Below are 21,370 nucleotides of genomic sequence, written 5' to 3'. Positions count from 1 at the left end.
ATGGCGGAGCACCGCAGGGTGGAGATGGCCGAGGCGCTGGCGCTGGGGCCGGGCTGGCGGCATGCCTGCCACGTGCTGCTCTACGCGCCCGACCCGAGGATGCTCTTCGGCCGCATCCCGCAGCGGTACGCCGTGCTGGTGAGAGGGGGCGCCCGCCACTCCCCGCCCGGCCCGCCCTCCCGGGGCGCAGCCCCGGCCCACCCGCTTCCCTCCCGCAGATGCAGATGCGCTTCGACGGACGCCTGGGCTTCCCCGGCGGCTTCGTGGACGCGCAGGACGCCAGCCTGGAGGACGGGCTCAACCGCGAGCTGCGCGAGGAGCTGGGCGAGGCGGCGTCCGCCTTCCGCGTGGAGCGCGCCGACTACCGCAGCTCGCACGCCGCGGGCAGGCCGCGCGTGGTGGCCCACTTCTACGCCAAGGGTCTCACCCTGGAGCAGCTGGAGGCCGTGGAAGCGGGCGCCCCGCGAGCCAAGGACCACGGGCTGGAGGTGGGCCAGCCCGGGACCCCCCCACGCCCCATCTGTTTCTTCCCCAAGGAAAGCATAGCCCCTCAGACCTCACGCTCTTTCCCGGTTTTCAGGAGCAGCTGGGATCGTGGTTATCTGTAATCTTGATAGTGCTGCCGTCTTGGTCTTCCATTTTACTGGCCTGTGCTGAGATCTTTCTAGAACACACCCGTCTAAATCGGCTTTTTCTATTGATAGTCGGGCACAGGACCTTAGGCCCTTACCTTTAGACTGTGGTTTTTCTTAGGTAGAAACTATGGCCGTCATACTTAAGGCTGGGGAATAGAGAGACATGTTGTATATGGAGGTGGTTCTCATACCTTGGTAAGTATCAGATTCATCTAGGGGAGGGGGGCTCCCAAACTGTGACTGATGTGCACACCTTATCAGCACGTACACTAAACCAGTGACCCCTGGATCCCGCCCCCACAATTGGTGGTGTGGGAGGTGTCTGGGGACATCCTTATATAATTTGCATTTTTCACTAGGTCCAAAGTAATTCTGGTAGGTTCCACATTTGAGAACCACTGGTACAGGGCCATGCCTGCTTCCAAGGGGCAGCAGCTGCCAAGACTTCAGAAAGATGGGGAAATCTTAGCATGGATGGAGCTGGATAGCTTGTCCAGGGCAGCCGGCTGCACAGGGTTGGGTATGAGCCTTGGGCCAGGTTGTTAATGGTGGTCAGACCTCTGCTCTATAGAGAGATGCAGCAGAGGGGATTGAGGTAAGGTGTCAAACCACCTGGGGCCCCAGCGTCTCCTGTCTCCTTCCTTCACAGGTCCTGGGCCTGGTGCGGGTGCCCCTGTACGCCCTGCGGGATGGTGTGGGAGGCCTGCCAGCCTTCCTAGAGAATTCCTTTATTGGTGCTGCCCGGGAGCAGCTACTGGAAGCCCTCCAGGACCTGGGACTTGTGGCGCCTGACTTGCTTTCTAGCCTTAAGACCCCAGCTGGTCACTAGAGGCAACCATCATTGAACCTGTAAAACTTGAAATGGGGCTTGATCTTGGTACTAAGGGGGAGAGAGAAGGAGCGGGAGTGGCCCGAGGGCTAGAGGTGATAACATTAAGAGGAGATGTGAGTGCCATGTGTTTTGAGCACGAGGTCCTCCCAACTCAAGGTTTTAGGGCAAAAATCCACAGCTCGTCCCGGGCCCTGAAGAGTCTCAGGGTCTGCCTCCTCCTCATCCCTGCGCGCACACAGCCGAGAATCCCCGGGCTTTCACATTGGCGATTACCCTGACATGGCTACTCTCCGATGTCTGACCCAGCCCATGTTTCTTGGAGGGGACACAGGCAGAGGACCCTCTGTGGACTGAGAGCACCCCGAAACCTGGGGGTTGACCGAAGGAGTGGGCTCCTTAGAGTCCTGAATAGTACCTTCCTCCTTTCTTCCCTTGACGCTGAACATGAAGGGTCAGAAAGTGGCAAGGTGTGAGCCAGGCACAGTGTCTCATGCCTGTAATAATCTCAGACCTTGGGAGGCCGAGACAGGAGGAGCACAGGTTTAAAGCCAGCCTCAATAACTTAGCCAGACTCTCAGCAACTTAGCAAGGCCCTGTTCCAAATTTAAAAAGGGTTGGGGGCATAGCTCAGAGGTGGAATGTCCTGTGGGTTCAGTCTCCAGTACCTCCCAACCCCCCTCCTCTACACACACAAGGTCTTCTCGGGCTGACCATAGTCCTGGTGCCTCTCCTCCAGGGCCCTCATCTTTGAGCCACCTTAGTCTCTGAGGAAATAGATGAGAACCCAGCCCCGGGCCAAACCTAGTCCTGCCAGAAAGGGCCTCCCAGTAAAGAAGGGTGGATAACTGGGTCTCAAGGTCTTTTGTTTTCTCAATAGTGTTTATGTGCCCGTTAAATGCCAGGCATGGGAAAGGTGTAGAGAATCATAGCACTTGCTCTTCGAGACTCCAAAGCAAGGGCCAGGTACAGTTTCTTACAGGGCTGGACAGTAAATATTTTAGGCCCTGTGATTTCTGTGGCAGCCCTTTAATTCTGCCACATTAAAATTACCTGCAGGAAGCTAGGCGTGGTGGCACGTGGCTCTAATCCCAGCCACGTGGCTGGGAGGCTGAGGCATGAGGATTGCATGTCCTTAGCCAGGCTGGGAAACTTAGACCCTGGCTCAAAATATAAAACAACTTAAAAGGACATAGAGGGCTCTCTCGGTGTACCAGGTTCAAGCCCCAGTACTGAAAAAGAAGTTACTTACATGTTACATGAATAAGCATGTCTTCCTGTGTCCTATTAAAATGAGATCTGGCAGCCTGCCTCTGAGCCTTATTTTAGTAATGACTGTTCTAGCCAAGAAAATAAGATTAATATATTAATCGTGATATGTATTGTTAGGTGTTCACAAGAAAATAAATAAGGAACTGATACAGTCCCATTTGGGTATTATTAACTTGTGGTCCCCGATCCTCTTTGGTGAACATTTAAGCTAAAAAATGAGAAGGAAGTAATCATCTAGAGAAGTCGAGTTTTCCAGGAGAAGCTTATACCAAGGCCTCGAGATGGGAATGCAATAACCCTATTTTATTTCAGGATTTGGGGGATCTGACGCTTTCATGGGACCCAGCTGTGTGACTTCCCATGACTCTGCTGCAGATCTGTTGAAAAGCCCTGGTGGTATTGAGCTGTTGGGTAGGGCTGCTCCAGAGAGTCCAAGGTACCTTGAGTCCTAGGTCTGGCTTATGGGTACGGATGGCTGGAAGGCTGGGCCCAATGGAACCCAGACCCCTATATGTGGCCTCATTAATGTGGTGCTCTTGGCAGATGAAATCCCTTTATGGTGACTGTAGGGCTGCCAGAGAAGTGTTCTAGAAGACCGAGGTGGAAACTACCAGACGTCTGGTCTGGCCTTGACCTCGGGAATTTCGCAGTGTAACGTTTTTGCCACACTGTGTTGGTCCAGCAAGTCGTTGAAGGCCAAGATCTGGGGTGAAGAAATTATACTCCATGTTTTCACGAGGGGCTGAAGGGTAGGACCAAGAACTCGCAAAGAATTCCTAGCCAACTTTAACTGGAAGATTGCCTAGAAATGAAAAACGGCAGACATGATTAGACATTAGTAAACAAAGGGTCTAGTTAGAGATCTAGCAGGAGCTGGATGGTGAGGGAGGGGCCTTGTGTGTTTGAAGGAAGTGGCACTTACTGTGTGAAGCATGGGACTCACTACGGCTTGGAGAGACAGGCGGGGTCAGAGGAGACAGAAGGTGGTGGCCCGGCCGGGGCGGGGCCGGCGGACATGGCCAGAGGTGATGTCTTGGAGAGCTTTCATGGTGGTGTTCTTGACTGCTTGTGGCGGGACAGGAGGGATGGAGAAGGAGATTGCAGGATGCCATTTAAGTTGGTGCTGTAAGTTTCCAGTTGTGGCTGGAGGTCCACATATGGGTCAGGCGGCCATAAATATGTGTGAGCTCTCTGCAGGACAGCAGTATAAATATTATTTTACGAGGTCATCTGCTGAGAGAAGAGGAGAAGAGGGTGAGGTCAAGAGAGAGGAGGGTGAGGTGGGGGCCTGAGGAAGCCTCCCCTGAGATGTGGGAGTGTTGAGGGAGCTGAGGGGTAGAAGCTGACTTTGAAAGTGGACAGGGCCGGGGCCTTTTGAGAGGCGCAGTGAGTTAAGGTACCACGGTCCACTGGACTCAGTAGCATGAGGTTTTTGGCAGCCTCGGTGGGACAAAATTTAGAAGGTGACTGGAGTTGGTATAAGTGAGAAGTGGGGCGTGGCCCACGCGGTGCCAGGAAGGTCAGGGGCTCCAGAGCCAGGTTGAGGATGGAGGATGGGCCTTGTATATGTAGATGGCAGCGGTCAAGGAAGGGAGGGAAAGAAGGGAGAGTGATTACTGAGGGAGGCACTGACCACAGAAAAGTCTGGGCTGCCGCCTCCCAGGTGTCCTGTGACCCCATTAAGTCGCCACCCACTGAAGGAAAGAAGATGGCGGCTCCTTCAACACGCCCCCGCCTGCCTCCTCCTCTAGCTGCTGTGAGGACTCTGAGCCCGGCCCTTGACCCGGCTCCTTATCTGAAATGCTGGGCTGGGATGCCTGCGATGAGGGTTAATGGAGGTGGCTCTTGGGATGAGCGTGGAGAGCCGCGGCCTGCGCTGTTTCAGCACAGGATGCTCGGGCTCCTCCTGAGTCTCAGCAAATGTTTCCTGGGAGGTGAGAGGCCCGGCCCTCCCCCACAACCCACTTCTGCCTGTCTCAGCAGAACCAGCAGGTCCTTTCTCCAGCTCAGCCTCCTGCTTTTCCCTGGAGTGTGCCGGCTGCGGGTGCAGCGTCAACGCTTTCAGGCCTCCTCTGGTGCTGAGCCAAAGTCCATATCAGCCACCAGGCTCCTGACAGAACGGCCCCTTCTCAGCTGAAACATTGGGGGACGATGACTCTCTCCTTCCACACCAACCTGGGCTGTGGAGGAAGGCTGAGTGCTATAGACACGATGTGGGGAGGGGAGTTGGCTGTGAGTCTCAGTTGATTGCACAGGAAATAGTCAAATCCTTTCTCCCAAACAGACAGGTAAAGAGAAGGAGAAAAATGCAAAAAATTTGGGAAAAGACATTCTACATGTGCTTAAATTCTCCCCTGGTCCCCCAGTCCCCCTCACCTGAAGGAGTGTGGAGTTATGCTCTGTTCAGCGGTGGGCACGGTCTGGCAGAAGCCATTCAGGCAGAGGAGATGCTACCCACATTCGCCATTCACACCCATTCTCATGCTTGAAGAGCCAGAGTCAGGGTTGCAGAGGGCACGGGCAAAACACCAACACCCCTGCCCCTCACAGGTGCGCCCCCTCCTCACAGGCCTTTGCAGCAGCGGCACTGGCCAGGGACACATCCTTCCACTAGTATAAGAAGTCCCAGGCAGGACTGCTGTCCCCCACAGGCCCGGTCTACCACCTCAGGACTGTGCAGGGCAGATCTGGATTAACAGCGTTCTGGCACCAATTCTGGGGTGTGGAGCGAGTCCCCAGCCAGCCGATTGCAGACGGGTGAGCAGATGAGTGACCTTGGGATTGTAAGAGAGCAAAGGAGTGGAGGAATCGCCTCTCACCGACCTCGGGAAGGAGGAAATAACATCAGGTCTGCTCCAAAGGGTTGGGCTATTGAGAGGCGGGTGAACACCATATATGAAGGGCCAAGAACCTGCTCTGGAGGACTTATTCAAGGAACACAAGCAGGGCTGCTCCAGGGAGTTAAAGGAAGCTTGGACTGTGGATGAGGAGAGATAGAACATGCAGGCAGCTGGTAGCACCAAGAGAAAGACAAAAAGAGATGGAGTTATTGGAAGACCTACTGAGTGTGGTGGGACATGCCGGAATCCCAGTACTTGGGAAGCTGAGACAGGATCTCAGGTTTGAGGCCAGCAACTTAGGCCTTCTGCAACTTAATGAGACCCTGTTTCAAAATTTCAAAGAAAAAAAAAAAATCCAGGCATGGTGGCTCATGCTTCTAATCCCAGCATTTGGGAGGCTGAGACAGGAGGATTGCGGTTCACGGCTAGTCTCAGGCCCCCCGCAACTTTGTGAGACCCTATTTCAAAATAAAGAATAAAAAAAAAAATAGGGCAGGGGATGTAGCTCGGAGATCAAATGCCTCTGGGTTCCATCCCCAGACCCCCCCCCCACACACACACAAGATAAATAAAATAAGCATTTTCAAAAAATTACAAGGGCTGGGAGCGCAGCTCAGAGGCAGAATGCCTCTGGGCTCATTCCCCAGTCCTAAAATAGAGAAGGTGCTACTAAGAAACTTGAGAATACGCTAGAAAAGCAAAGAGCACCATCAACACCAGCCAGCTGTAGCTCTGATACAGAAAGGAGACTGAGATAATGTCCTAGAGCCCTAAGGAGGAGTACCAGGCAAGGTAGATGGTCAGAGGACACGGTCAGGGTGAAGAGCCAACAACGGAAACGGCATACCGTGAGCTGATAGAATGGGAATGCTAACAGACACATGTACGAGGAACGGTGCTCTAGAGTGACCAAGAAGAACTCTTCCCTGAACCGCGAGAGCCCGTGTCTGCAGGTCGGCAGGACTCGCTGTTCAAGAGAAGAACCTCTGCGTAGACTGCGTTCCAGAGACATTCATGACATAGGAAAGAGAGATCGCTTAGGACAGCACCAACTTCACTCTGTCTACAAGGGCGTTACTAAAGCCTAGGTGTAACCCTGGGGCTCTATCTGGAAGAGAAAGCAGGTACAAGGCGAGTCACGGCAACGAATGCATCAGTGGGGAACTGTGGAGCCACCAGAGAGCAGAGCCTCCTATTATATACCCATCTTGTGCCGAGTAATCATGTCAGTGACGGCTGTGCAGCAATATAAATGGTACTAATAGAAAAAAAGATGTGCATAAGGTACAAATAAAATGAGTAATGTGATTAAGGTGCTAGACTACGAACTTTAGATTACTCCCCTGCGAGACTGTGCGATGGAGAGGAAAAGAACGATGAACTCGTGCTCATTTTCCTGGGAGAGGAGTGGGCACTTAGTGCTTCCTGAATCTGATAAGAATTCTGAGTCTAGGGAAAGCCTGAAACTTCGCTATTTTGAGGAGTATGCTAAGGCAATACGATTCTGGTTTACTATGAAATGGTGGGCAAAGAATGCAAGATAATTACAGTCAATGAGCAAAATACATCATCTTAATATAATTATTGTATTAGTATCAAAATTCAATGATAAAAGCATAAACACTTTTAATTGATCCATGGATTTTGGATTATATACAGTAAACTATTAGAAATGCAGGGAGAAATTGACGGAACATTAGAAGGGCTTAAGCAGGCTTCCTTCAATCCTTGATATAAACATCAGGGTGTCAAGATGGACACCTGGACCTAAAAATAAAACCCACGTTGACGGTAACGGTGATCAACGTTTTGGGGTGCTCACTCTGTGCAGGGGCTATTCTAAGCTCTTTTCGGAGATTAGTATATTTAGCCCCTAAAACAACTTTATGAGGTAGAGATATTGCTATCTCCAGTCTAAATTTTAAAAAAAGAAATCAAGGTTGACAGTGTAATTAATGAATATACTTTGCCACAAAAGATAAATTGCTGTAACTTCAAGGAGGAAATATACCTTTAAGGACCCAGGAGGCATTAACCCCATCAGCCATATTGGGTCTTAAAAAGCCTCAGTAAGTCTTCTTTGATCTTTGATTGACCTCTTGAAATCACAGAGCATGCCACACTATGACCACTATGTAATAAAAGTAGAAATAAATTTCAGGACTATACACTAATTTGTGCATGTGTAAGTGTTGCTTTTTGATATCTATTAAGTCTTTTACAATGCATTTTTATGATAGACTTAATAAAACAACTAGTTAAAAATAAAAAGAAAATTGTTTCTTCCTTGTGAGTTTGCAAAAATTTGCCTCCTCCCAATTTAAGGAACCAAGAAAAGGATTCAGGGGTCTGTGTGGCACCCATCCCAGGAAGGAAATTGGGCTTATTTGTGGAGTTGAGGGGGTATGTTTTGTCCAATTCAGAAAGAATGGCTTTCTTTTCTTCCTCTCTTCTCTCTCTCTCTTCTCTCCTCTCTTCTCTCATCTCTCTTCTCTCCTCTCTCCTCTCTTCTCTCTTCTCTCTCTCTCTCTCTCTCTCTCTCCCTCTCCCTCTCCCTCTCCCTCTCCCTCTCTCCCTCCCTCCCTTCCTTCTTTCCTTTTTCTTTCTCTCTCTATCCTCTTTCTTTCCTTTCTTTTCTTTCTTTCTCTCTATCCTCTTTCTTTCCTTTCTTTCTGCCTCCCTCCTCCTTCCTTCCTTCCTTCCTTCCTTCCTTCCTTCCTTCCTTCCTTCCTTCCTTCTTTCCTTTCTTTCTTCTTCAGAATGGAGATTGAACCCAGGGGCATTCTACCTCCGAGCTACCCTTCCAGCCTTATTTTTCATTCATTATTTCGGAACAGGGTCTCACTAAGTAGCCGAGGCTGGCCGTAAACCTGCAGTCCTTCTGTCTCAGCCTCCCAAATGCTGGGATTACAAACATAAGCCCCCATGCCCGGGATGTCTTGGGATGGGTGAAATGCAGGAGAGACGACTCTCATGCTTCACCTCAGACACATCTAATGTTGTAAGTCCCCAAAACAATCCATGACTTTTTTAGGGATGTCTAAGAGACAAGGAGAAAGAAATACCACTGGCAGCAGCTGTGCCCATCCCCTACCCTAGGCCCCAGGGCAGAGCCCAGGACTGAGCAATGCCAATACCGACACTAGGAGGCGCAGGTGGTGGGTCATGCTGGGAGTTGGATGCTGGCGGCCAGGTGTGGACGGTTTTTCTAAGATGCGGATCTTGGGCTTCCTGCTTGTCCGAGCCATGGATGGCCTTGTCAGTCTCAAGCATCCTATGTAAGGGACTGAAAGGATCTAGCCCCAGCAGAGGAGGAAAATGACGGAGGAACAGAAATTGTCTCAAAAGGCACTGGACTAATCCTGTAGGAAGAGTTGGCCTAGGTGAAGTGAGCGCAGGGAGATCAAAACTGTGTTGGATCTGTTGCTTATAGAAGGAGTTAATACTGTTTTGGCTTTGTGGTTGGGTCAAATGCTTTGTGTAGCATAAATTGGCCACCCGGACCACTCATCAAGACTCTAGCATCTTGTCTTTTAAGATCTGTTCTCATATTGATTTCATTACCCCATTTTCCAGAGTAGCATCTGTGGTCTGTCAAGGTGCTTCCAACTTTTGGGGACAAAAGACCAAAAGCTGGACAGGTGGATACGTGGTCCCATCCTTGCTCCCAGGTACTGCTGGGAAAATGTCGATCTCCTTTTAGTAACATATTAATTACCATAAGTGCAGCTCACATTCCTGGAATGTCCCACTTAGCCCAAGACCCTTATGCCCACTTATCCTTCAAAACTCATCACCTGCTGGGGCAGCTCTTGCCCCCTCCTCTGGGCTGCCATGGCAACCTGAGCTTGCCTCTTCAATAGTAGATACTGCACTGCCCAGGATTCTGTCTTTAAATTGCTTCTGGGCCTCCTATAACACGACTGTATGTTCCTAGCATCTGTCAGGTTGCTTTAAAGCAGACTCAAAAGGCACTCGGGATACTGCTTGTTGGATGTATGATTCTTGAGACGTCTTTGCTCTTGTGGAGGTTAAATAAGGAGTTCATTTTGAATATTAATTCCTATGAATTTTTTCCCAAAGAGCCCCCCGCAACATTGTAGCAAATTGCATTAAATTAGGGGTGGAGTCTGTTTATAAATCTAGTGGAAATGTGGCCTTGTGTATCTTCCCTGACTTTGCCGGGCCTTGGTCCCCTAATTTTCTGTGAGCATCTCAAGTCTGTTATACAGCACAGAGCCTAGAACATAGGATGTACTCAATAGATATTCATTTGAAACAATATGTAAAACAAAGGAAAGGACTGTGGGATAAGTTATCTAAAAAATTCCTATGAGGCTTCTTAATCATGCAAAACTAACAAACCCTTTTTACCTTATCCAATAAAAACACTTCTTGATTTTTAATTTATAGAATACAGGTTGAAGTAAATTTACAGGGATTCTCGATGGTATCCTCGCCCTGTATTACCATTATACTTCTTAACCATCATATGGTGGGCACGGTACAGAATAGCTCACCTAAGGTATTTGTTGAGGTTCAGAACCCAGGACCAGTCTCGCTGACTCTTGTGAGACAAGGTTCTAAGGGTTCCTAGAGATGCTTCTCATATCTTCTCCCACCTGTCAGCCCGAGGTTCCTGGAAGGCCTTTATTTCCTTTAACAAAAATAGAACTTCCAAGGGCCCAATAGCAGAATAAATATATCTACCTACTGGCTACATCAAACTTCTAAAGATAATGTTGGTGAGTTAAGAGAGTCATAACGGTTTAACTTCTGTGTATTATTTTAAGAGAAATAAATTAGTAAATCATTTTCCAGATCTACTTTCGTGATAGCTGGTGGCAGTTTGTCAAACTCTGGTTCTAGGGGGCAGGTTAGGCCTGCAAGTTCATATATTATTGCCAATTATATGACAGAAGTCTATGCTAAAAATCTCAGGCCGGCACATGCCTATAATCCTGGCACTTGGGAAGCTGAGACAGAAGGATCACAGATTCAAAGCCATCCTCAGAGTTAGAGAGGCCTTTAGCAACTTAGTGAAACCCTGTTTCAAAATAAAAAAAATAAAATTGGGGCTATAGGCTGGCGGTAGAACACCTCTGGGTTCAATCTCCAGTACCTGCCTCCTACTCTTTCCTAAAAGGAAAAAAAAAAAAGAAAGAAAAGAAAAGAAAAGAAGAAAAAAAGAAATCTCTCAGGTAGCCACATCTCCCTTGGAGCCATATATAGTAGGTATGATGAATATATATATACATATATAATAATATGATATATATTATAAATATATATTTATAATAATATAATAAATATTCATCATACCTACTATATATATACTGCTTGAAATATATATATATAAAGGTTTTAAGATATTTTGATATGTAGGTGTTCCCATCAGCATTCCTGCAGCTATAACCTAAAAGACTGGTCATGTAACTTAGAGGCAGGAAAATTCACTTTCTTATAGATTCAAACTCAGTTCACGTGAGGCTGGGGACCGCGGGTCTTAGGGCATGGAGGCCAGAGGCAGAGTGAGAGAGACATGTGGGCTGAGCTTCTCACATCATGGAGGCTGGAAGCAACGGAGTGAACAGGGGGAGAAGGAAACAAATATAACCCCAAGGCCACGCCCCCAGGGACCCACCTCCAGCCATGCCCTACTGGCCAATGGGTACCACCCAGGTAAATACATTACAATGGATTTATTTACTGCTGGGATTATAACTCTCATGACTCCACTACAGCAACCCTGAATATTAATAAGTGAGCTCTTTGGGGTACATCTTATCTCTATAACAGTAGACATAAGCCATCACTCATTTATATCAATGCATAAAGACCTGGGAGTATGCTCTTTAAGGGTGAAGAAGGCATAATATTTCAAGGATAAGAAAATGGGGAGAGAGAAGGTAGAGCTTGTCAAAATGAGGGGAAATACACTCAGAAGGAGGCCCAGGGCCATCCTGGATTTCATTAAATAGTAATTAGCTGAACAACACTCCATCAGTTAGCAAACATGCTATATAACAACCACACAATTCTGACAGTGGGCTGCATGGGTATGTATTTGCCTCCTGAGTCTGCAGTCCTGCCTTGGCTGGCTGCGTCTAACTTTGCTCCCTGTCTTGTCCTCCTTCTGGAGAAGGACCAGATCAAAGGGTTCTTCCTTGGTCACCTCCCAGCCCAGGATCAAGGTGTGATTACACCCGGGCTTTCCAGGCTGTGGTCACAGCACACCTGCTCTCACATCCCCTCCACCAAAGCAAGCCACGTGGTGGAATCAAAATCCGAGAGTGAGGAAATACACTCTGTCTCCTGGCTAGAGGAACAGCAAAGTCACATGGTGATGGGAGGGAATGGAAAGAGAAAGAGGTGAAGAGTTAAGGCATCTATGCAATCCACCTCGACACAGAGATGTCAATTATTTACAGCAAGAGTTATCCCCTTACAGTTCTTTTCTTTTATTCTTTTCTTTCTTTCTTCTTTCTCTTCTTCTTTCTTTCTTTCTTTCTTTCTTTCTTTCTTTCTTTTTGTTGTTGGTCCTGGGATTAAACACAGGGGCATTCTACCTCTGAGCTACACCCACAGCCCTTTTTATTTCTTTCATTTGGAAACAGGGTCTTGCTATATTGCTGAGTGGGTGTCATTAAATTAATGAGGCTAGCTAGCTTCAAACCTGTGGTCCTCCTTCCTCAGCCTTCCAAGTACTAGGATTACAGGCGCGTGCCACCGTGCCCGGATTCCCTTAGAATTTAACTGGTAAAGCAAGTCCATTGGAGGAATGGTGGGTATTTCAGATATCATTCAATTCGATGGAAAACTTCCGAGTTTAGCCTGTTACCTCTAATCTTAACCATCCAGCTAGAATATTCTGAGCTCTTGAAGAACAAGCCACTAAAAAAAAAAAAAAACTAGAACAATACAGCCTTCTTATTTATTTTTAATTGATTTGAACATCTGGATGATTCTGACTGACTTTCTTACCAAGAGAGGGAGACCTACTCCTTACCCTTATTTCAGACACATTTATAAGTAAAGGCTGTTTACTAATTATGTAAGGCCAAACAAGACACACATGTTTAAAAAAAGGGGGGGGGTAGGTAAATTCAGAGAAAAATGCTTCATCCCAAGCTTCCTCAAACAAACACATCTGTTTTTTGTCTCTTGATGCCAACCAATGAAGAGAGGTTGGCCTCTGGAAGCCAGCCTTGTAGGGGCTGCTCTCACTCTGAATTTCTACTGAGCCATTCATTGGCTAATGGACGTGAAGGTATTTTGCCTGAATACTTTGCCTAATTGATGTTGAACCTGTCTGGTTCTGCATCACTTTCTGGGTTTTTTACTTAACCACCATTAAGGGAGACAGCCCACACTACTGAGATTCCATAGCTGAAATGTAGCATGCACGAGCAAGTTAGCTGCAAAATCAATACTTGCTTGAATTCTCCTTCCAGTGTGACTTCCAGTCAGACCATCTACCTTCATGATGCATACCACTATGGGGAACGGGCCCGAGCCTCCCATCTGAAGTGCAGAAAGTCAGCTATCGTTTTGGAATTGCAACTACATTTCCATCTGCGGATGGACATGTATTATTTATGACATTTTGGGTCGCAAGTAAGAGAAGATCTAATTTAAACCGTTTTAGCTCCTACACCCGGAAATCTCAGAGGCATATGGGTTTCAGGATTATTTGATCCAGGGCCTCAATGACTCCATTTTCCCCCCTCTCTCCCAGTGGAGTCTAGTATGTGTGCTGAAGGCTCCGTCTCAAGCCTGGTTTCCCTTATCTGTGTCTGAGCGAGTCTTTAACTTTGGGCCTTCCTGAACCAAACCCTCCGATCAGAGGAAGGCTAGAAACTAACTGACTTGGGCCTTGCTGAACTAAGTCAGCAACTGTGCCAAGAGGAATAAAAGTAAGTGTGCAGGGGCGGGGCGGGAGAGGGGTGGCATTTCTGATCTAACTTCACAGCCACTGTTCAATATGGCAGAGGAGAAAATGATGATGTCTGAATTGGTAGTAGTGTGCAATGAAACGAAGAAAGTCTCCTCTGAATTAAGTACATGACTATTTTTCCTCGAAGTGTCCGTTTTGAGCAACCCCCTGGAATTGAAAGATGAATATGAAACCACTGTGCTTTGGGGGCAGTCTCCCCACTTTCACTGATACATTTCGAGTTTGTTTTGTATTGTTTTGTTTTGTAGAATGTCCCTGGGTCCTGGGTTTTAACCTATTTTATTTACCTCCAGTCCTATTTTACTTTATACTTTTGATTGTGTGTGTGTGTGTGTGTGGTACTGTGGTACTGGGGATGGAACCCAGGGGCATTCTACCTCCAAGCCACACCCCCAGCCCTAATTTTTACTCTTTAGTTGGAAACAGGGTCTCACTGAGTTGCTGAGAGCCTCAGTAAGTAGTCGAAGCTGGCTTCAAACCTATGCAATCCTCCTGCCTCAGCCTCCCAAGTGCTGGGATTGCAACCATGCGCCACGGCGCCCGGCTTTCTTTTGGTTTTGAAACAGGATCTCACTAAGTTGCTGGAGACCTTGCTAAGCTGCTGAGCCTGACCTTGAAACTGCTATTCTCATGTCTCAGCCTCCCAAGTACTGGGTTTACTGGCATATGTCCATATTCAATAAGAAACTAAAGTCGGAAGTGGACTTTGTAGCTTATATACCATGGTAACTAGATAAAATAGCTAATCTCATGTCCACAGTCTATGTTTTAAATACAGGAGTTTAAATCTAGGGGCATTCTACCTTTGAATTACAGTCCCAACCCTCTTTTTTAATTTTTATTTTGTGTGGTTTTTGTTTTTGTTTTTGTTTTGTTTTGTTTTTGGTGGTACTGGGGGTGGAACCCAGAGGCTTTTTACCTCTGGGCTATACTCCCAGACCCATTTTTAAATATTTTTGGGGAAACAGGGTCTCACTAAGTAGCTGAGAGCCTCATTAAGCAGCTGAGGCTGGCTTCGAACCTGCGCGATCCTCCTGTCTCAGCCTCCCAAGCGCGGGGATTACAAGCGTGCGCCACCACGCCCGGCCATGTTCCTGTTTTAAGTGACTGTCTGCTAATGTCTTTCGTATGAGTTGGGTCTTCCAGGCTTGGGCCCAGTGGCAGGGGTCAGCCACATACTGAATGTTCTAGATACCACAGAATTCAGTAGACTACTATTTTCAGTGCTGTTCTGAAGGCAGCTCCTGCAGGCAGCAACCTCCTAGATTAAAATCTCCCATCCCTGGAGTTTGAGTAGGGAGATGTCAATGAGTGGATGTTAAATATCAGATCCTCGGTTCTATTTTCATCAACCCAAACAGGGCTTAAAAAACTCTTCTTGGTGCCTTGCAGTGGAACATCAGAATGAGGTTCAAAATAATACAAGCACACATGCTTGTGTGTTTTCCTCTGCCTCCCACCCACTTCCCACACTTGCTGTACACGTTAGGACATTGGTAGCGGTACCTTCACATATGAACATAGCACTGTTCAAACTGTTCTTTTCATCAGTTCTTCTTTCCCCCTGTTTTTATACCTTCCTCCAAGCCCCTTCCACTATTTTACTGATTTCTCTCCTCAATTATCTTAAAGTCCCATTTGTTTCCCATTTCCTTCCTAGTTTCCACCAAGGAGAGAAAATGACCCTTGACTTTCTCAGGGGATAGGGTACTGGGGATTGAACCCGGGAATCTGAGCTACACCCCTAACACTTTTTTCCATTTTGTAACAGAGCCTCAGTAGGTTATGGAGGGTCTCACCATATTGCTGAGGCTGGCCTCCAACCTGAAGTCCTCCCGCTCAGTCTCCCAAGTACTGAGATTGCAGGTGTGCACCATCGCACCTGGCTCAACCCCGGACTTTCTAAGACTGGTTGATCGCACGTAGGACGGTATTCTCTACTTCTATCCATCTTTCTTGCAAATGTCCTGATTCTGTTCTTTGTGGCTGAGTAAAATTTCATTGTGTGTTTATACCCCATTCTCACTATCTATCTGTTCATCAGTTGATGGACACCTATGCTGGTTCCATCGTTCAGCTGTTGTGACTTGTACTGTTATAAGCATGGTATTCATGTATCACTATAGTGTTCTGACATTCATTCTTTTGGAGAGATGCTGAGGGGTGGGATACGGCACATGATGGTTGCACACATTTGAAGCACTTTCAGATACCCCAATGGTATCAGCAGCTGGTTCTGTTATTGCTGCTTCCAGTGACAAAGGGGCAGGCACTGGTGCATTCAAAGCCACACAGTGGAGACATAAAAGTAGAATTCAGAGACCGCCATAACCCATCCTCTTTGTCTATTTTTCCTTCCCTTCTGTCTGTCCCTCGCTGGAGCCAGTCATCTCCACATACCTACTCTAGACAGTCTTCTCTCTTTCCAGGGGGTTATCACAGTGGGTTTGATGGATAATTTTCTCAAATCCATACTTTCATCTGCTTCTATAGTTTTTCTAGGGTAGGTCTTGAGGGAGGGAATCAGTAGCCCATGCTAGTAGACAGAAAGAGGCCTTGGCACATTTACGGACCTGCTTCTGATTTATAGTGGACCAATGTACTACTGCTTTCCCTTCTAAGATGACCAGTAGGAAGGGCAGCTCGTGGAAGCACAATCCAGGACAAGTACTTCAAAAAATTTTATTATAGCCGGGCGTGGTGGCCACGCTTGTCATCCCAGCATTCGGGAGGCTGAGACCAGAGGATCGCCGTTCGTGGACAGCCTCAGCTATTTAGTGAGGCCCTCTGCAACTCAGTGAGACCTGGTTTCAAAATAAAGAATTAAAAAAATAGGGCAGGGGGTGTAGCTCGGAGGTCAAATGCCCCTAGGTTCCACCCCCAGACCCGCAAAAACAAAAATTACTGTAATTGCTGCGTTGCATTGTGATTGTGCATGATAGTGCAATTTGAGGTGATGTGCTTGTGTATGTGCAAAGCAGAATTTGGTCTTGTCTTCCCCCGTCCCTCCATTCCCGCCCTCTCCTCCTTCTCTCATCCACCATCCAGAGATTCACTGTGATAATTTCATATAGGCATATACTATTATTTGGCAGGCAGGACAAGTACTTTTTAAAAGAGAAGAAAGTATATTAAATGTTAGTCCTGTATTTTCTCCTCAAATTAAGCCTAAGCTAAATCTTCTTTAAGGTAATGACTCAGAAACTCTGAAAAGGGTTTAATAATAGTTCTTGATGATTCATGTGGAGCTCTTACTCCGAAGTTGCTTGTCTGTGAGGGATGTTGGTGTGAAACTTTTTTGCTCCCAAAAAGCACAGGTGAAGGTCTGAGTACTTATGCTTTGCAAAGTGATTATGATAATAGTAATTAATAACCGTACTCTATGCTCTGCCAAAGCAGTTGGGCATTGTGAAAACACTTTAGAATAAAGCGAGAAGTAGATGAGTAGCTAAAGACTTTAATTAAGCTGCTTAAAATAAAGTACTGTTTCATTCTTTTTTTAACGCCAGTGTCTACAAACTTTAAAAAAAAAAGTAGTGTTTCAACTAATTGCTTGGATAGATCTCAAGGACTATAATTTGCAGAAATATGTTATTAGATAGAAATAAAACTCCATGTTTCTAAAATGCCTGTTCTATCAATACACTTGTTTGAGGCCAAGGCCTTTCCTACATAATATGACTCAGTTCTCAGGTTGGCAGCCTGGGCCGGTCCTGCCACCTCTGTGCCTCAGTTCCCTGAATTAGTTAAAATAGATCTCTTAGACATTTTACTGTTTTAAAATTCTTTGTCACCTGTAAATATATAAAAGCTTCCCTATCTATACTAGTAATATACATATAACTATATATTATATATAACACATATGTTATTACTGTAGTAATATATAATTATATTTAAGTTCATATATATTACAATTCATATATATTTATATGACCTGCTGACATCTTTTTACTGATGTTTTATTACTATTCTATTACAAGTGTTTTTAAACATAGGGAAAAGTTGAAATGACTCTGCAGTGAATATTCTTATTTCGGTTCCCTCGCTTCTACCACTAATGATTTCCTTCACTTCCTCAGTCATAGTTCCATCTCTCTATTCCTTTATCCATCCATAATTTTATCCTATTTTTATTCACTTCAAAGTAAGTTGCAGATATTAGTATATTTAAACCCTAAACACTTCAGTATACATATTATCAACGAGAGGTCAATAATTGGTTTTTGTGTGTGTGTGGTATTGGGATTCCTGGAAACCCTTCTGCCTCCGGGCTACATTCCCAGACCTATTTTATATTTTATTTGGAAACAGGGTCTCTTAAGCCAGCACGGCTGGCTTCGAACCTGCGCCATCCTCCTGTCTCCGCCTCCCAAGCGCTGGGATTACAAACGTGCGCCACCACGCCCGCCCGGCGTGTTTTGGTTGTTTTTAAGATAAAGCTGGATGGGAAGGAATGCCAGTACTTGGAAGGCCGGCCACAAACCCGGGATCCTTCTGTCTCGGCCTCCCAAGTACTGGGAATACAAGCATGTGCCACCACACTCGGATTTTTCCTTCCATTTTGAAACAAGATTGCTCTTGGTTGCTGAGAGTCTTGATAAGTTGATGAGGCTAGCCTTGAACCTGCAATCCTCCTGTCTCAGGTATGTTTCCACCAAGAACCAGGTATGTATGTATGAGTGGATGTTGGTGCTGGGGATTGAAAAGAGGGGCATTCTACCTTCTGAGCTACACATTCAGCACATTTTATTTCTTTTGAGCTACACATTCAGCCCATTTTATTTTATTCACTCATTCATTCATTAACTCACTCATTTATTTTGAGTGACTGGGGATTGAATCCAGAGGCCCTTCTACATCTGAGCTACACCCCAGCCTTTTTTTCTTTGCAGTACTAGGGATGGAACCCAGGGACAGTCTCCCTCTGAGCAACACCCCCAGCCCTATTTTTAATTCTTTATTTTGAAACAGGGTCTCACTAAGTTGTGGTGGGCCTCACTAAGTAGCTGAGGCTGGCCACAAACCCAGGATCCTTCTATCTCAGCCTCCCAAATGCTGGGCTTACAGGTATGTGACACCGCAACCGGCTTCACGCTTGGCCCTTTTAATTTTTTGTTTTGTTTGTTTGTTTGTTTGTTTGTTTGTTTGTTTTGTGGTATTGGGGTTTGGACCCAGGGAATTCTACCTCTAAGCTACATCCCCAGTCCTATTCTATTCTTTATTTTCTTTCTTTTTTAAATAATGTTTTATTGGCGCATTGTAGCCATACATCTCAATGGGATAAAATAAACTTGTGGAGATACACATGCACACATCACCCTGGCCCCCAGCACAGTGCAGAGGAGCGCAGCAGCCATGAGCTGAGGTCTCCCGGGACACCAGCGCAGCGAGTCAGCTCAGCAATACGGGCGGGGCTCCCTCCGACTTGCCCTGGACATTTTTCTTACATTGTATGTTGTCCAGAACTCCTGCACGTGTGCAGCAAGAGCAGTCTACTTTTGGGGAGATATTTTCAAAAATTCAAGGTGGATTAGATTTGCTCTTTCTGCCTCTCCCGAATACTGGCCGCCACCACTATCACCATCTTGGTCTGTCTCTGCAAAACTTTCTCTTACATAGTATGTTGTTCAGAATTCCTGAGCATGTGGGGCAGGAACAGTCTACTTTGGGAGAGATGTCTTCAAAAATTCAAGGTGGATTTGGTTGGATCTGTCTGCCTCTCCTGAATACTGGCCATCGCCACTGCCACCGCCTTCTGGGTCTCTCCTAGAATATGTTGTTGTTAAGTATTCCTGTGCATGTGTGCAGAAGCATTCAGCTTTCTGATCTCTTCTGGGATATCCCTCCAAAAATCACTTTTCTTGCAGTGGCGGGCGCCACGCTGCCATCTTGCCTCTAACTCCGCCATTTTCCACACAGCCCTTGATTTTCTGGGCTGAGGATGCTACTGCCTCTGCCTCGGAGAACTGCTGCCGCATGGCCCTCTAGTTGTGGACTTCCTAGCCTATTTTCTAGGTCTTGATCCCCTGTGAGTTGACTCTTGTGCGGGGTGAGAGAGGAGGGTCTAGTTTCATCCTCCTACGTACGGATATCCAGTTTTTCTTACACCACTTGCTGAGAAGGCTGCTTTCCTACAGCTTACATTTTTGCTACCTTGGCTAAGGATCAGCCGTCTATAATTGGATTTGATTCTATATCTTCTATTCCATTGGTCTATGAGTCTTTTTTTATGTCAGTACCATGCTATTTTTGTTAACAAACTTATGAATTTTTGTTCAGATTTACAGTAAGAAGATTGTGCAAGCTGGGTGCGGTGGAACAGACCTGTAATCCCAGTACTTAGGAGGCCCGTTCCGGAGGATTACAGGCTTGAGGCCAGCTGTAGCAGCTTTGAAAGATCTTCTGCAACTTAGCAAGACCCTGTTTCAAATTTAAAAATAAAATGGGCTAGGTAAGTAGCGTGGTGACAGACTGCCCCTGGGTTCGATACTCAAAACTGAATATAAACAAACAAACAAATAAATAAGATTGCTCATTATGACCAAGATGGTTTTATTTCAGGGATACAAAGTTTGTTCAAAATACACAAGTCAATAAATGTAATCCATAATATAAATAGAACTATTTATTTGGGACAAAAGTCACACATCATCTCAATACATCAGAAAAAAAGCATTCAACGAAACCCGGCCTCATTCACAGTAAAAGCACTGAAGAAATTAGGCATAGAAGAACTGCCCTCAACGTCATGAAGGCCCAGAGCCATACTTGCCAGGGGGAAACTAAAACCTTTTTCTCTAACATCAGAAATGAGACCAGGCTGTCCAGTCTCAACATTCCTGTTCAGTGTGGACCTTGACATTTTAGCCAGAGCCATTCATTAGGCAAGAGAAGAAAGTTAAAGGGACAGGAATGGGGGGGGGGAGTGAAATCATCTCTGCTTGCGGGTGACGTCCCATGCTTGGAAGATGCAAAACTTCAACCTGAACAATTCCGGTGTGGATCCAGAAACTCAGCAAAGTAGCAAGACACAAAATCAACATCCAAACACCGGCAGCTTTTATGTACTCCGATCATGAATCTGCTGCAAAAGGAATCCGGGTTCTTCGAGAAAACTGTCAACTCTAGCAGTATGGTGGCCACCTTCTGTGCAAGCAGTGGGCCTGGTGGGAGAAGCGGCTGCCTCCAGAGACTCCGTGACAGCAGATGCCATCACTTTCAGTCTCCCTCTTGCCTGGAAATAGTGGCAGGGCTGCTCACCTCTTAAGGTGTGGCCTGCTTTAGCCCTTTGCTTTCCTGCCAGACCCAGAGGCCTCGGGGTTGGGCACCGCGGTAGGCTTGCCTCTCCTTAGGATCAAGTTTGGGTTCGATAAGGATGGAGGTAGAGCTCTCTTTCTCTGGGAGACTGAATTCTGGCGGGGTGTAAAGGAAGGCTTGTATGCTTGTAATCCTAGTACTTGGGAGGCTGAGACAGGAGGATTGCAGGTTTGCGCCAGCCTCAGCTATTTACTGAGGCCCTCCACAAGTTAGTGAGACCCTGTCTTAAAATAAAGAATGAAAAAAATAGGGCTAGGGGTATATCTCAGAGGTCAGAACTGGATTCAATCCCCATTTGTGCAAAAATAAAATAAATAAATAAATAAATATAAAATAAAGGAAGGCCTGTTATAATCCTCTCTCCCTCTGACCATGAAAAATCCCAGCAACTATTTGTGAGCCATTTTGCAATCTAGGCCGAGGACTCACGGTGGAAAAGCAATTTCTTTACCTCCGAACTTTTTTGCGATTCATTTTTCTCCAGCCCCATTATCACAACCCTAGTTCCAGCTGTAGT

General features: G+C 46.5%; 1 protein-coding gene across 1 annotated transcript; it reads left to right on the top strand.

Moving 5' to 3' along the window:
• Positions 1–1,464, top strand: NUDT16 (nudix hydrolase 16; the record flags this gene model as incomplete). The annotated part of the gene is made up of 3 exons (XM_080696619.1): positions 1–138; positions 219–488; positions 1,285–1,464. The coding sequence occupies 3 exons, from the start codon at positions 1–3 to the stop codon at positions 1,462–1,464; spliced, it is 588 nt and encodes a 195-aa protein (XP_080552745.1).
• Between the last annotated feature and the right edge of the window lie 19,906 nt (positions 1,465–21,370).

The sequence above is a fragment of the Muscardinus avellanarius genome (genome assembly GCF_963383645.1).
Source record: "Muscardinus avellanarius genome assembly, chromosome: 5".
Classification (NCBI taxonomy): domain Eukaryota; kingdom Metazoa; phylum Chordata; class Mammalia; order Rodentia; family Gliridae; genus Muscardinus; species Muscardinus avellanarius.
Note: the sequence above shows the minus strand (reverse complement) of the source record. Positions and strands in the feature narration are given on the sequence as shown.